Here is a 15,407-nt window from a genome sequence, read left to right as displayed (position 1 = left end):
TGCGGGGGAGGGGCTAAGGCAGCAACACAATCCCCAGGATCGCGTCATGGAGGGGGGCAAGGGGGGTGCTTTGCACTCATGTTATGTAGGCAGGGCTGCAGCAGGCTGCAGGAGGTGCGGGGAGCCCTGAGCAGCCCTGCACAGCATTCCCAAAGGCTTGGAACATTCGCTAAAAGTGGGCGCAAAGCACCTCCTGCAAAACAGAAGTGCTTTGCGCCCTTTTTCCAAACGTTCCAAGCCTTGGGGAGCTCTGTGCAGGGCTCCCCGCACCTCCTGCAGCCCTGCCTTCTTGAAGTAAGCGCAAAGCACCTCCTCCTCGTGGGAAGCGTTACACGGTGGGTCATGACCCACCAGTTTGACAACCACTGCTATACACACTCCCTAGGACTTGCTTTTAAGTAGATATGCATAGAATTGCACTGTTAGTTTCTTGTCCTTGCTTTAAAAATTAATAGGGATAACATTGTTTGTAAAGGTATACCAGACGAACACCATTCTTAAGCAAACACAACAGCGTCAACACTGTTGACATATGCAATCGCTTCTTATTGGTCAGGTAAATACTGCAAACGATGTCTCTTTTTCTGTAAATTAAAAATGTTTATGATTTTTTATTAGAACAGTTAATTGCTATTAGTGGTATTCTTTTAGTACCTCTTTTCAGTCACTGAAATGGGTTGGTCCAACTGTAAAAATATAAAATCCGTGATATGCCCTCCAAATCAGAACTACCCTGGAAGTCACAGAAATTGATGCATTATTTTGTATTTACAGGACTGTTCCTAAGTTCATTAGAAAAATAAAAGCCCCTGATTATAAGGACAAAAATGTATTTGGAGTACCACTATTGTTCAATGTCCAGAGAACAAGTCATCCACTTCCAAGAGGCATAGTCCAAGCCATGGATTACTTAAGAGACAATTTTCTTGATCAGGTACAAGTATGAAAATGCTTTTGGATCATATTCAGACTTAAGTCCCCAACATTTTTGCACAGTCTCTAACTAAACATGGGGTAGGCAGTTTGGTGAAAATTAGAGCTTTATTAAGCAAGTGCAAACTGCCTGTGATTAGTCTGACTAAATGTCTTTCCATACCTCTGTTCTTAACTGTTGTTCATCCCTTTACTATTGAAATCTTTCAGTTTTTTTAAAGAACTGATTCTTACTCCCAAGTGTTTCTGTTCATATCTCACTGATTTCTTCTGCTAATACATTATTTTGTATGGTGGCACAGAGAGCATTAATGACCTTGCATAACTCTCTCAAAGTTTACTCCTCTTTATTGGAATAATTTTTAATTTTGTGCAGCCACAGATCTACATTCTGCAAATTCATTATTTCAGGCTAGTGTCTCAACAGACAGAAATGTACATTTGTCAGAAATTAACACAGATTGATTAAAGAGTAAAAAGTAGCAAAATGCAGCAAGGACTGCTGGAGCAGTAACCTGAGAATGGTTACCCAGGCATGTCCATTACTCGGTTACTGTGTGTGATTGTTTGCCTGTGTGAAACTGTCCATCACCATTCAGACATCACACAGGACTGTTCATCTTGCATCAGCACAAACCGATCTGAAGCCTGTAGCTCAGTGGCAGAGCAAATGTTTTGCATGTGGAATGTTCCAGGCTGAATCTCTGGCATCTTCAGGTAGGGCTGACCTGATTGAGGCAAATATTATTTGAACGCAGCAGCATAAGCTAAAGAGAATTAAAAGTAGCATCTAAAACATAGAATTAAAACCTTATTGAATGCCGTTTCTTCCCAATGTTGCATATATGCAGCAGGAACCAAATGTGTACATCTGTAGGATGGGCAAAAATGGGTTAAACATGGGGGAGGGGAGTCATAACAAGTGAGCAAAGTCCTGCTAGAATTTAAACAAGTAAGTCTGGAAGCAATGCCAAAAGCCTGACAAGGCACGTTCCAACCTTGTCTCACAGAGTGATGGGGGGGTTTCACAAGGAGCTTACTCATGGGTCATTGCCAGATGAGCTTCTGTGAAGATAGTGATGGCATTCAGAAGGGATCCTCTCCGAAAGATCTGATCAGATGTGATGATTCATGGGAGGAAGGTGGCCCTTCAAATTCACCTTGGTTGTAAGCCACTATGAGCCACTAATACCTTGAATTACTCTTGGAAACAAAGCATATGATGATGTAGATGAAAAGGTTTGCATGGTTCTGAGTTGCAGATTCATGATTCATTTTCCAGCAATTTATCTTTGTTTAACAGTCTCCATTCCCCAGTCCTTGACCATCTTGATAGATGCCGAATTTCCCGGTGTGCCTGGCTTATGGATATGTAGTGCATAAATATTCTGTACAATGGTAGATAGAAATTCTTCTGCAACTGGATTCTTACTCTTCTATGTTTTATTTCATAGGTTGGCCTTTTCAGAAAATCAGGTGTGAAATCGAGGATCCTCTCCTTAAGAGAAATGAATGAAAGTGACCAAAACAACGTAACTTATAAGGGGCAGTCAGCGTTTGATGTAGCTGACATGGTGAAGCAGTATTTCCGAGATCTTCCAGAGCCTATATTCACTACCAAGCTCTGTGAAACCTTTCTTCACATCTACCAGTGTATGTACAGTTTAAACTGTGGTCTGACCATTTGAAATATTTATGGACAGTATTTTGTGCATTGGCTTATGAAATGGCTTGTGAAACAAAAATTTAAAATCTGCAAATAGTACAAGTTTTGTTTACTGGTGCACTGGGGTTGCCAACAAGTCCCTTTACCCACCACCCAAAGGACTTCCACTTTGGTGCTGCTCTGCCTTCCTTTCTTGAGGGCCCTCTAGGAACAAAGACATTCCACTTACTACCTCAAGAGAGCCTCTTGGAAGGAGGTGGAATGTGTCTCTTCCTTGAGGGCCCATGTGAAGAAGGAAGGGGAGTGGAGCAGCACTGCAGAAGGAGCCCACTCAGGTAAGTGAGGGGAGAGGGCTGAGGGCTTTGCTTTACATTTTGGTAAGCAGTGCACTCTTTTAACTGACTCCGTTGCCTCCCTGACGCAGCAGGCAATGACTCCAGTTAACCAAGTTTTCCACTTAACCAAGTGGCAGATAACACAACTGTTACTGTGTTATCAATTATACAATGTGATAATTAACCCTAGCAATGGAACTCTGTCCCAGGGCACATAATTCAAATGGCGCATAAAACAGATCCCTTTGCTTAACGTTGACTATAAATGTAATAAACTATAAGTCAAGGTGGTGGTAAACATTTTTTTAATGGATTTTGTTTTTTCCCCCCCAAAGACAAAAAGTGCAGAAAGTGGTATTGTGTGTTTTTATTCAAAGGGCTTATTTTTATAAATTATAATTATGCATTATAATTGCTTTAAAAGTGTACAAGGTAGGTGGTATAGTGTCAGCAGATGAAGTCACAAATCATTACCCATGCATCACCCCATCCAGCACTTACTTACTTACTTTCTTTATTTATCGAATTCAGTTTGCAGATTTTTTTGTTTTTAACAAAAATGAGAAAGTGGGGTTATGTGTGTTTGTTTATCACCAAAAAATCACACCTCTAACTATAAGAACAGCATTAAAATCATAACAACTACAACGCCACAATGAGATGCTGAATGGAGCATCTTTTATTTTTCTTCATTTAAGTGCTTCTGGTACTGTTTAGGAATGAATACATAGTTAAGTTGTAGGTCAAGAGTGGCATTCAAAATATGCACAGAATGATCTTCCTTTTGAATACGTTCAACTTTTTCATGTGAGAGACCTTTGAGCTAACACCTGTGTGGAGTTTGTGTGGGCCAACTTTATTCAGCCAGTCATTTGCAGACCTATTTTAGAAGTTGGGTGTCCTAAATGTGAGGCTCCTTCAGAATTTCTTGATCTATACCCAACTGTTATAATAAATAGCAATGCAATTAGCTGTGTTCTACTGAAGGAGTAAGTGTGAAGTGATTTGTAAGAAGAGGGTTTCTTTGTAATTTCTGGAACCTGTGTTTCATGTTCCCTTTCTCTTTAGATCTACCGAAAGATGAGCAGTTTTGTGCTGTTCAGGCTGCTGTTCTTCTCCTTCCAGACGAAAACCGTGAAGCTCTGAAAATTCTTTTGTTCTTTCTGAGGGATGTTGTGGCTTTTGTGGAGGAAAACCAGATGACTCCGACTAACATTGCTGTCTGTCTTGCACCGTCTTTGTTTCACCTCAGTACTCTGAGGAGAGAGAGTTCCTCATCATCTAGGTATTTCTGACTGTGCAGTACTGCCTTGCTGAAAGGCATACCTCCTTCCCAAATGCATGTCTTGTACTTTTTTTGTACACGTGTATTTTGTACATTTATAGGAAGTAAATATGGTATTACCTTGCTCACTATATGATAATTTCTTTCAAGCTGTGATTCAGAGGCCCCTCTTTGCCTGACTGAGTTTGGGTCCAATCTTTAGGTCTTCTTAAAATGGTAGGATTAGGCACCAAACTGAAATCCTTTTTGTGTATAATACAGTTCTGAAAGTGTAGCTATCCTTTCTTGACCAGAGTACGTTGCTTGATAAATCAATGTATGTCAAGATGGATAGCAAATATTCAGAGAAGCGAAAACATCCTTCCCTGCATCTTGAGTCCTTCAAGGGAGCAACTGGGGTTCCCCTTAACATAGATTTTATATCATAGTGGGGAAGAGTGCCAAGGGAACAAAAACAGGTAAAGGGAAAGGTTTTTCTTTTCTATAAATGGCCTCCCTGAGCATAGTTAATGTTTGTGGCTTTAACTACTTCCAGCAGGAGATTTTATTTATTGAGGCAATTTCAGGCACTACTATTGTAATAGCAGTTACAGCAATAAACTCAGCTTTATTAAACCTGCTAAACTAGGCTGTGAACATTGTAGAGACCTAGGGAGGTCAGGTCCTATACTTTGAATACTACATAGCTAGTATGGAGTTCCTGGATGAAGCTCCCTTTCTCTTCTTCTACCACTTCCTACCATATGCACCTTCTTCCTCCTGCTAGATGAAGCAGGTGCTGGATTGGGTCACCTCTGGAGAGAGAGAGAGAGAGAGAGCGTTCCTATTTGAACATTCTTTTGTTTATGTGCAAAGTGTATATATTACGTTCTGTAACTGACCTGCTCTGGTCCTCCCATAAGAGCAAGATTGAGTGCTGTGTTCCTGGCAGCTGAGTTTGGAAACCCCTGAGCTTGAACTTTTCCCCATGCTGCTCAGAATTCAAGAGCTGCAATCATCATAATCATAACTAATCATTAGTTTGTTATGCCGTTGTGGCCTCACCACCTGGAATAAATGGCATGTGGGGAAATGGCCCCATCATCCTACCAGAGCAACGCGGGGGGGAAAAATTATGCTGCAGGGTTTTTTACTCCATTGAGGTAACGCTTGAATAGGTCATAGGTCATTCTCACAGTGTTGCTTCCAAAGTAATTTTTTCCCTAGAAGCAGCCAGGAAATGGTGGTAGATGTGTCTTTTAAGGGAGTAGCCTGGAACAATGGAAGGAAGCCCAAGAAGTTTGGCAGATGCAGATATAGCAATAACTATCTGGGAGACTTTGGATAAATGTGCAGAAATGCGGATAAAAGGCCCAATCCTATCCAACTTTCCAGCACTGATGCTGCTGCAATGCAGCCCCAAGGTAAGGGAACAAACTTTCCTTTATCTTGAGGAGGCCTCCATGACTGGCCCCCCACCACAGGATGCAGCGCATGTTATGTCAGCACAGTTGCACTAGTGCTGGAACGTTGGATAGGATTGGGCTGAAAGTGAAACATTGTGTCTCCTACAGTAGAGATGCGCAAGCTTATCTGCCTTGGGAAGATTGCATACCTTTTCATGGGAGAAGGGACAGTTCCACATGGGCATAATCCCTGGAGTTATTTGGACTTATGAATGTGGGGTCAAACTCTCCAAGATTATGTGGGTATAAATACTGTTTCTATGCCAAAAACCCCTTCCTGAAGATATGGCCTTGGGCAAATGTTATATTTGGAGAAGGAAAATGTTCATTTGCCCCCTATATGGCATTAACCTGCCACAGGCAGAGTCCAACTCTAGTACATGAGGGGGAAACTTGAAAAAAGAAATACCTGTGTATTTGAGGATGAAAGTTCTTTCTTTTGAGAAGGGTAAGGAGAGGTAAAACATGTGAAGAATCCAAGATGTGTATCGGGCTATAAAACAAGTCCTGTGATGCCCCACGTTCCCCAAAGAGAAAGGAATCTAAAGCTGAGATAACACTGTCAGTTGTAGTGAGTGAATGAACACGTGATCAGGGCCAGGAATGTGTCAGAAGAACTGATAGATTCTTTTTAAAGGCAAAGTTGTTAGTTGCAGGTGAAACAATTTGCAGTCTTTGAAAGTTAGAAACCTGGCTCAGGAAGACCTGCACCTTCACATTTTTCTTGAGCTTCTACTGCAGCAGGAGGTGCTAGCAAGTGTTTGTGAGGTTTTTCTATTGTCTTAGCTGCAAGGTTGCTTTGAACCTTAAGTTCCGATTTATAAGTTTGTTAATATTTTACTTTCAGTGTTTCAACTTCAAGAGGACCTAATCTAACAGTTCTGATTTTTAAGGATTAAAGTCAAGCATCTTTATCTAATAAACTTTTTTTAAATGTTCATAAGGAATGTTCCAAGATAAAGCTATTAGAGATGGATGCCAGGTTCTTTGCAATCTTAATCTTGGCATGATGCCACAAACACGCTTAAAATATGAATCAACGTACTCTGGCAGGACATTGGAAGCTCTTGAGTAATGTGATTAGGCTGGTCCAGAATGTCGGAAGGAAAGCCAAACACTTCTGCTGCTGATACGTAAATCAATGAGACTTTTGTTTCATGCTTTTGCCTGACACCTAACTGACCGGGGTTAGCCAAACTTGCTATATTGTGATTGATCTCCAAGTGTTCTACATTAAAAAGGGCACCGTGGTTCATAGGGTTGAATTAACATTCATAAGTGTAATGTGAAATGGTGCTTTGTGTGTTTGGAAATTCAGACCTTGTTATAGAAAGAATATCTCTGCTTCAGGACATAATTTCCATTACATTCTATATTTTTCTAACACTTGTTTTTGAGGTGGTCATCTTGTGTGGACTAAATGACTTCAGAGTGCAGGAAGGGGGTCATATGATTGAAAATTCTGACATACAGAACTGCACATAGAAAACTGGCATAGGAGAACCGAAGCTCTTGAACAGTTTTGCAGTCTGAAGCGGTATAGCCAAAACATAGGTTTGCCACCTTATTTGAGGCCTCAGCAATGTGACTTAAACAGGTTGTTGTTTAAATTTTCTTCCTTAGGTCCAGTCAGAGGAAATACAGTACTGGAAAACCTGACCAGAGGGACTTGAGTGAGAACCTTGCTGCCACACAAGGCTTAGCCCACATGATAATGGAGTGCAACAGACTCTTTAGGGTAGGTAATTGTTTTCAGCAAGAATCCTTTAGTGCCTTTTGCGCCTTTCATGCTGCTTAAAGACTAGTGTTAAAGCACCTGTCTGGATACTTTGCTGGCTAGAAAGTGAAACCACATTCCAATTTTCATTGTTGGCCACACTGAAGAGCAAATCCTAAACCTTAATAAGCAGTTCATTAGCTGCAGGTAATTCTGTGTTTTGCTGAGAGGTGTGTAATTTCTGGAACCAAATCAAATTACTCTGTTCTACATCCAGCATATTTATAGCTTGCTGTTGTTGATGTTTTATTATCTATCTAGTTGTGCACTCAGTAACACCTGATAGTAGGCTATTAGTTGCCTGATAGAAGGTCTGATTTACATGACCAAGTGGTGCAAAATGGATGCTGGAAATTTACTTGAAATTTGACATTCTGACTGGTAGCTTGCAGTGGCACAAAAGCAAGGGTGCAAACACACATGGTGGTTTCAAGTGACTGGCATGTACCAGATGAATAAGTGAAATAAAACCTTTGAACAGTGATTATCCTATCACTATTGATGATATAGAGTACAAAGTCCAAAATTGTGGAGATGATTTGACACTGTGTGATAGAGAACATTATTTTCCAACTGTATGGTTTAGGCCTGCGGTTTTCAAACTCTCTGGGAGTTTGAAACCTACAGTAAATCTTGGTGGAGGTGGGGGGGGAGGCAGCAGGAGCAGGGGGAAGGCAGCGACGTGATCCCCGGATCGCGTCACTCAGGGGGCTGCAGGGACTAGAGTGCACCCTCCAGTCCCTGCAGCAGCTGTCGCTGTGTGTGGGAAGCCCTGCGCGAGCGCCTGCAGGGTGCCCCAAGTCAGGGAAAGGGAGAGTGGAGCAATCTGCTCTGCCTCCGTGGAAGCGGAGTGCAATCGCCCCACTCTCCCTTTTGCTGACCTGGGGAGCCCTGTGGGTGGTTGCGCAGGGCTTCCCGCACATAGGAACGGCTGCTGCAGGAACTGGAGGGTGCACCTGTCCCTGCAGCCCCGTCAGAAAGGAAAGCGGAGTGATTGTGCTCCGCTTCCGGTTTTGTGGAGTGGGGCGCGATCGCTCCGCTTTCACTTTTCCTGAGCTGCAGAGCCCTCCCAAAGGTTGCGCAGGGTTCCCCACACCCCTGGGAGGCTGCAGGAGGCTCGGGCAAGTGCACCCAAGCCCCTGCGGATCGTGCCGATGCCTTCTCCCTGTCTCCTGGCTGCCCCGCCCTTAAGGGGGTAGAGGCTAGGACCCACAGGCTGGGGTGTCATGAGGCCCCAGTTTGAATACCACTGGTTTAGGCTAAGACCTCCGAGTGCTTATTCTCTGATTATCCTTCAGTTTGTCCCTTTTTGTACAAAACTGCTGTGCTCAGTTTCTTCATAGCTCCTTCTAAACATGGGCTCTGAAATGGTTTTTATTGTGCCAGCCATGGTTCATCATTTCCTCCTTCTTGGGGGCACAGCACCCATGATAAGAAGGAATACCAAAATACTTGAAAGCTTCCTTAATGTTGCAGAAGGAATGTGAGATTTTCACCATTTGACCACACCAAGTTACACCCTTTTCAGTTGTACTACGTAGACTGGCTGGCATCGCTTTTTCCTCGAATATGTTGATTGCGTTGTCTTCTGCGTGGGAGCCTGATCTGCTAGCATGAGGCCAGAGCCAGTTAGGCTGAAGAATGTTTGGCATTTGGGCCTTCTGACCACTCCTCTTGGCAGCATCTGCATTGATATGAACTGCAGCCAAGGTGCCCTTCTGGGGCTGAAGCGGCTTTTTGGAAAAGCCCTGTATCTCAGAGACTGAGGGGTGCTTTCATGTCCAAAGCAGGAGGTTGGCTTTGAATCAGTGGCTATGTTTTTAGTCATTCTTTCCTTGGCTTTCACTCTGTTCCACAGGCATGTGGAGAGTGTGGGAAAGGGATAAGAAAAAATAGAACAGTAAGGGGGGGAGGCGGTGAAGAGAGGAAGCTGCAAAGAACCAGAGGATGAGAGGGAGAGGCCCTTGACTGCTTGTGTCAATACAAGGCCAAAAATAGGCTGAATAGTTGGGATTTAACACTTGTAAACATGATTTCTTTCTGGCACAGGAGGTGAACAATCCAGGTTTTTCAGTGACAGAAGTGTATTTGAGCAAAGTCCTGAAGAGTACCTGGATTAGTATGTTGCTTGCCACTCTAGTTTGTGAAGCCAGTTTTTAAAGAGGCTTGAAAAGAGGTTTGAGAAAGATTCATGAAGTAGTCTAATGATGCCACAATAGCCCCTTTTACATACTGACATCTTCCCACAGTTGTGGGGATGCAGAAATACTACTTAGCACTTTTCTTATGGTGAGTCAAGCTGTTTTTCAGCTGTAGGGCTCATTTTCTTCAGATTCTTATCTGTAGCCATTGCCATAAAAAAACAAGCCTAGGATGGCTTAGGGGGCTAATGCTGTTCTCAAGGCACCCAAAAGTACCTCCAGACCAGTTCATGGTCTGAAGGCAAATGATGCCGCTTTACGGCTGAAGCTTGGCAGGCTAGCTAAGCGTTCTGGATGAGACTGTCTGGAGACCCTGTGTAAGCTGCTGTGAGCAACTTGGAAAGTGTATGTGCTCTTATGATGTATACTTCTTCGTTGTTCAGGTGGTGACAAGTGTCTGAGGTAAATTACCTAGGTTTGGTTTCCTGTAGATGAGAGCACGGCCAGCCCAGCCATGAAGCAACCTAATGTGGCTTGCATCAGTGGCATATGGAGGGGCAGTGGGGTGGCGGATTTGGGGCGTGCTTCACCCCATCTGCCGTTGCCTCCTCCCTCCAGCCCACCATGGATGTGAGCTGAATTGGTCTGCTTTAAAAATGAGTGGAAAGTGGAAATGAGTGGAAACTGCTGTATTGTGCAGTTTTTGTAAAAATGCGAAGGAGCAACAGATGCAGTCGGACTTGGTCAGTTTACCTGATTGTGCCACTGCTAGATGAGAGTGTACTGAAATTTGTAGTAATTGCTTTATTTATACAAGAGAATAAGTGGAGGTGAAGGCATTGCTAAGTCAGCAGATCTGCTGCTTCACATTAGATCCTCAAAAGAAGCCTTGAACCCTCAAGATACCTAAAGCCAACTTGACACTGTGTTCCCTTTCCCAAGTTACTATGGCTCTCTTAACTCATTTATGAACCACCAACTGACTATCCTAAGTAATTATCTATTACTTATTAATGGTAAACTATCCTACCAGTAATTTGCCTAATAAGGAATTGTTGGCCAGCTGCCCTAGAAACAGATTTTGAAAAAAAAAACCATTGGTGGAAAGCATGGCTCACAGGGAGTTAACATCTCACCTAATTTTAAACATTCCATGCATGTGTGAGGATTCTTGATATTTACTATTAGCAAATAGTTTGAGCAAACTGACTTGTATTTTTCTATATCCTTTGCAGATTCCCAGTTACTGCTTGGATCAGGGTTATGAAGATTTACACAATCAAAGCCTCTCAAGTGAAATAGCACCACAGCCAAACGGCTTAACAAAGCACTCTAGTACAGTCATTTCCCTGGAACATTCCATGCAGGACTTACTTCGAGATGCCAAAGAGAAATTCAAAAGCTGGACTGCTTGTTCCATCTGGGAAGGAGTGGACTCTGCACATAAAAAGGTAACTTTGGCATGAGGGTGCTAATAAGGTTTGAGGTGAAGGATTTTGAATGTGGCAATGATGCAGTTTAGTGTGTTTGAAATCAGCAAGATTGCTGTCCAGTAGAGGTGTTTGGAAACAATGTTCTTTACTTTACTCAGAAGTAAGCCCATTGTGTTCAGTAAGACTTGAGCTGTAATCCTATCTTACTCATTAGAATAAAACACATCTACTATCCAGTATTATCTTATCATACTTTAAAACAGCCTCCCACTCTGAGGAAGGTCCATGTGTCTGGCAAAGAAAGCAAAAGTGTTCAGATGCCACCATAGCATTGCTCCCCAAGCTAGGAAACAAATTCATTTTCGGAGGATGTAGTTCTGCTTGGATCTCAGCTTGTTCCTCCTTAGACCTCACTAGAACAACATAGTCTCCAGCCACTAGTACATGCAAGCCCACACTGCTCTAATGATTTGTGCATTTGTTCAGTACCCTTAATGTTCACTTCGTAAACTGGATAAGATTTGCATCACTTTCAAGGCTTATTCATCTGTCTTCTAAGGTGGATGACAACTACCATATCCGATTATGGAAAGCTTCTGTTGAAATTGATGCTGTCCCTAAAGTAGTTCTGCATCGGGTGTTGATGGAACAGCACCTGTGGGACCAAAGTCTTCGGCAGTCAAAGGTCCTGGAAATCTTAGATGATGAAACAGATATTTATCATTACACAACAGAAAGTATGTCTCCACTTCCTCCACGAGAATATGTAGTCTTGAGGTAAGGCACTTTTAAGATACTCCCATTTCTCTGCCAACTACTGTGGTTGCCATGTGGGCTGGAGTGAAGGCATGAAGAGGTTATAATATTTATAGCTTATTCTGAGATATAACTTATTTTGAACTGTAAATGATCCTCACTTGTTCTATTAAACTCTCTCTCTCTCTCTGTGCATGCGCACACAGCCAGAAAACATTCAAAGATTACGTTTCTCTCTAGAATGTAGCCAATGATGAAACATTTTAGTTCTGTTACATATTGGGATCAAATGGTCTAGGAAGCCCCAGAGGTTCCTAGAAGTTCTCAGATTAAATTTTGTAAATAATTAAAATCCTTGTTCTTCTCAGAGAAAATATGGCAATTGTGTGACTGAGAATGTGATGCATCTCAGAATCTGATTAGAATCTGATGGGCTTCAACAAGATAGATTTTTCTTGCAGAGGTTGGAATCCAGCTTTGGGTTGCTAATGCTATTCCACACCTACAAAGTTGGATAACACTTCATCGCAATGAAAACTGACATACGTTAAGCAGTAATATCTCTCATAATTGTGTGTTAAAAACAGTTAATAAAATAGTAAGCTAATACAACAGTAGTAGTAACAAACATTTGATTTTAGTTCATCAAGATAATGCCAAAAGAACAGTGTGTGAGATTTGACTTGACCTTTACAATATTTTTATTTCAGGACTTGGCGAACTGATCCGCAAAGTGGCACTTGTGTCTTAGCAGCTACCTCAACAGACAGTGAAGGTGCTACTGTGAGTGGGATCTTAGCTCAGGTCCTATTGTGTCAGTACCTTATAGAAGTAATTGGCACTGAGAAATCCAAAGTGACACACGTCTGTCGAATAGATACCAGGTATATATCAATCCTCTTATGCCACAGAACTTTCTGTAGATCACACAGATAGTTTCTTAGAGGAAAGGATTTCCCAGAAGGTATAAGACTCAAGTATGCAAATCTGAGTTCTCTGTGGCCTAGCACTGGATAATTGGACACATTGTTTCCTCTTTTATCAAATTAATTCAATTCCATTTCTTTATTTTAGCATAGTCTTTTTACTTATCATGATTTGGAGCTAGTGATTGAAGAGACTTTTAATTCCAGCCCATAAGTCATTTCAGGTTACACTACTATAAAAATGAATGTAGGTGAGCATGCATGAATTTTTACATGTTGTTCCAAACACAGAATCAGAAATGTCCTTCAATGCCATCTAGTCTAACTTCCTGCTTGAAGGTGAAAAGTGTCTTCTAGAGAATCTCAAAAAGGTATCTAGCATCTGCTTGAAGACCTCTAGTGAGAAAGAACCCATCACTTTCCTTGGGGCAATCAGTTCCGTCCTTTAACTGCTCTTACTGTTAAGAAACATGTCCTGCTATTCCCCTCCTATAGCATAAGCTGTAGTTGATGTGAACTACTGTAGTGTACTTCATGTCCAGATAAAAACCAGACCTGTATCCAGAGGTTACCGCTTGATGCTTGTAAACAATTGTAATGGAGTTATTGCATTGGTAAAAGTAGTATGTGTGTGTAGGGGAATAAAGCTGTAGCCAATACCTAACAGTATATTTAGCTTCTGATGTGATGTTTTATTTCTTGGCAGGGGCCGGACACCAGAATGGTATAACCGGGCTTTTGGTCATCTGTGTGCTGCAGAACTGATGAGGATTAAAGATTCCTTCAAAAGTTCACCATACTGAGACTGACCCAAAGAAACAGACCACTTGACACTTTGTGCAATGCATGGTGCCCAAAACTGTTTTTAAATCTGAATTTTAACTGATCAGATTTTATTAATCTGATCATTTGAGAGAGCCATGTATAAATGTTTAATAGCATTTTATAAAGGTGTTTTTCAGTTAAAGCCTGTGCTGCTACTGACTAACATTAGGCACCATTCTTAAGAATATTTTTAATTCATAAGTTTCTTGGTATAAACATTTTATATTTGTTGAATATTACCTGTCAAAGTTAAATTATTTTAATGAACACCTTGATATGTTCTAAATATACTAAGTAATGTGTAAAGTGAGATTTTCAGATTTTATTAACTAAACACTTTAGCGCAACAAAACAGCTTCACGTAAGCTCAGAAAACTTTGTTGCTTTTGTGCTGGTTTTCTGTTTTTAGTACTTTATCCTATTTATAGGACACTATGCTGCACGTATTGGTCAAAGGTATTTGTACTTTATGGTTGAAGCCATAAACAGGACCTCTACTTAGTCTGAGCTGTAAATTATATTATGTAGGAATGTTTGCGCTGTGTTTAAAAGCACAATCCAGACCAGTATGCAAACTGATATGGTAAAATGGGCACTTTAAATGGGATATGTGTTCACCTGTTATGAAATAAAGTAGTCTGGTAGGTTGTCGGAGGCGCTGCATGGCATGTTCTACACTTGCAATTGCATACCTCTACTAGCTCCTAGTGTTTAACAAGCAAGTTTTGTAAACTCAAGAGTATAAGTGAGGGTGGCACAGAATTCTTGCTTTGCATGTATTTTAAACTTGGGGATGGAAGGGGTGAATAAAGAAGGAAGTGCTGATAGCTTATTGTCAAATGAAACCACTTTCCTTAATGTAAACAGACTGCTGTATATAACTTTACTAATCAGCTTGAGGGCTGAGAGCAATCCACTTAATCATTTTTTGTACTTGGTTGTAGTCACATGGCAGCCACTTAGCATGTCAGGTGCTTAAGTTTCAACTGGACTTAGGACTAATTGAACCTGGTCATGTTTGGTCTACATTTGTTCTTGACAAGCCGCTGCAATTTTGCCACCATTACTCTGCAAATACAAAAGGAACTAGGAGGGTGAGTGACATTGGCTCACTTGAATACTTAGACATAGAAAAGGGTAATTAAATCTAAGCTCTAGCTTGCAGTTTAAATAGCATTGTGTAAAAAAGGATAAAATAACTATATTTTATTGGTACTATCAGCTTTTTAATATGTATGATACTTTAACCCCCAATCTGCCACTTATATTTGCCAAAAGATTTTATTTATGTAAATTGGTTGAGCTGGTTAAACATGCCTTTAGACAACATGCCTTTAATAAAAAAGGTAAAGCACTCTCACGGACTATCTTTTTGTCTTGTTGCATGGGCAGTTCAGGATACCAAGTATACTTTATACACAGAATGTTGTGACGCTGATAATATGCAACTACTGATATGGTAAGCTGTTGATCTGTAGTTGGGGGGGGGAGTATGCAAGTCTCATAGCAGATACATAGTTGGAACATAAGAACAGCTCTTTAAATAAGCCAAGTCAGAGGGTCCAGCCAATGCATTGTCTGCACTACCTACCTGTAACTCATCAGCATAGTGCCTAGATATAGAATGAATATAGGACATCCTATGTGCAATTCTGTCCCTTTCATGGGTACAATAAGACATTAATAGGTTGATTTCCCAAACTTTTGCAATTATTATCCTACAGTTGCAATTTTTTTAGAAAAAGAGGTTATGTCTCGAAGTAGCATCACAAACTAGGTTTATGCAACTCCCAAACATTGTCTGAATATCTGAATTCAGAATTATCTGAAAACTATCCATGAAAAATTGTGTGTAGTACAATATGGCAACAAATTTCTTTCCACT

General features: G+C 41.3%; 1 protein-coding gene across 5 annotated transcripts in view; it reads left to right on the top strand.

Annotated features, from left to right (window-relative positions):
* Nucleotides 1-13,836, top strand: part of LOC136638835 (rho GTPase-activating protein 7-like) — a 110,935-nt gene extending 97,099 nt beyond the window's left edge. For all 5 annotated transcript variants that reach the window (XM_066612862.1, XM_066612865.1, XM_066612866.1 and 2 more), the window contains 8 exons: nucleotides 775-934; nucleotides 2,388-2,586; nucleotides 4,003-4,219; nucleotides 7,288-7,402; nucleotides 10,818-11,033; nucleotides 11,575-11,792; nucleotides 12,482-12,655; nucleotides 13,404-13,836. In XM_066612862.1, coding sequence (XP_066468959.1) covers nucleotides 775-934; nucleotides 2,388-2,586; nucleotides 4,003-4,219; nucleotides 7,288-7,402; nucleotides 10,818-11,033; nucleotides 11,575-11,792; nucleotides 12,482-12,655; nucleotides 13,404-13,500 — 1,396 coding nt within the window. In that variant the 3' untranslated portion in view covers nucleotides 13,501-13,836. The remainder of the gene's footprint in view (nucleotides 1-774; nucleotides 935-2,387; nucleotides 2,587-4,002; nucleotides 4,220-7,287; nucleotides 7,403-10,817; nucleotides 11,034-11,574; nucleotides 11,793-12,481; nucleotides 12,656-13,403) is intronic.
* Nucleotides 13,837-15,407: the final 1,571 nt, after the last annotated feature.

Source organism: Tiliqua scincoides, chromosome 2 (genome assembly GCF_035046505.1).
Source record: "Tiliqua scincoides isolate rTilSci1 chromosome 2, rTilSci1.hap2, whole genome shotgun sequence".
NCBI lineage: Eukaryota > Metazoa > Chordata > Lepidosauria > Squamata > Scincidae > Tiliqua > Tiliqua scincoides.
Note: the sequence above shows the minus strand (reverse complement) of the source record. Positions and strands in the feature narration are given on the sequence as shown.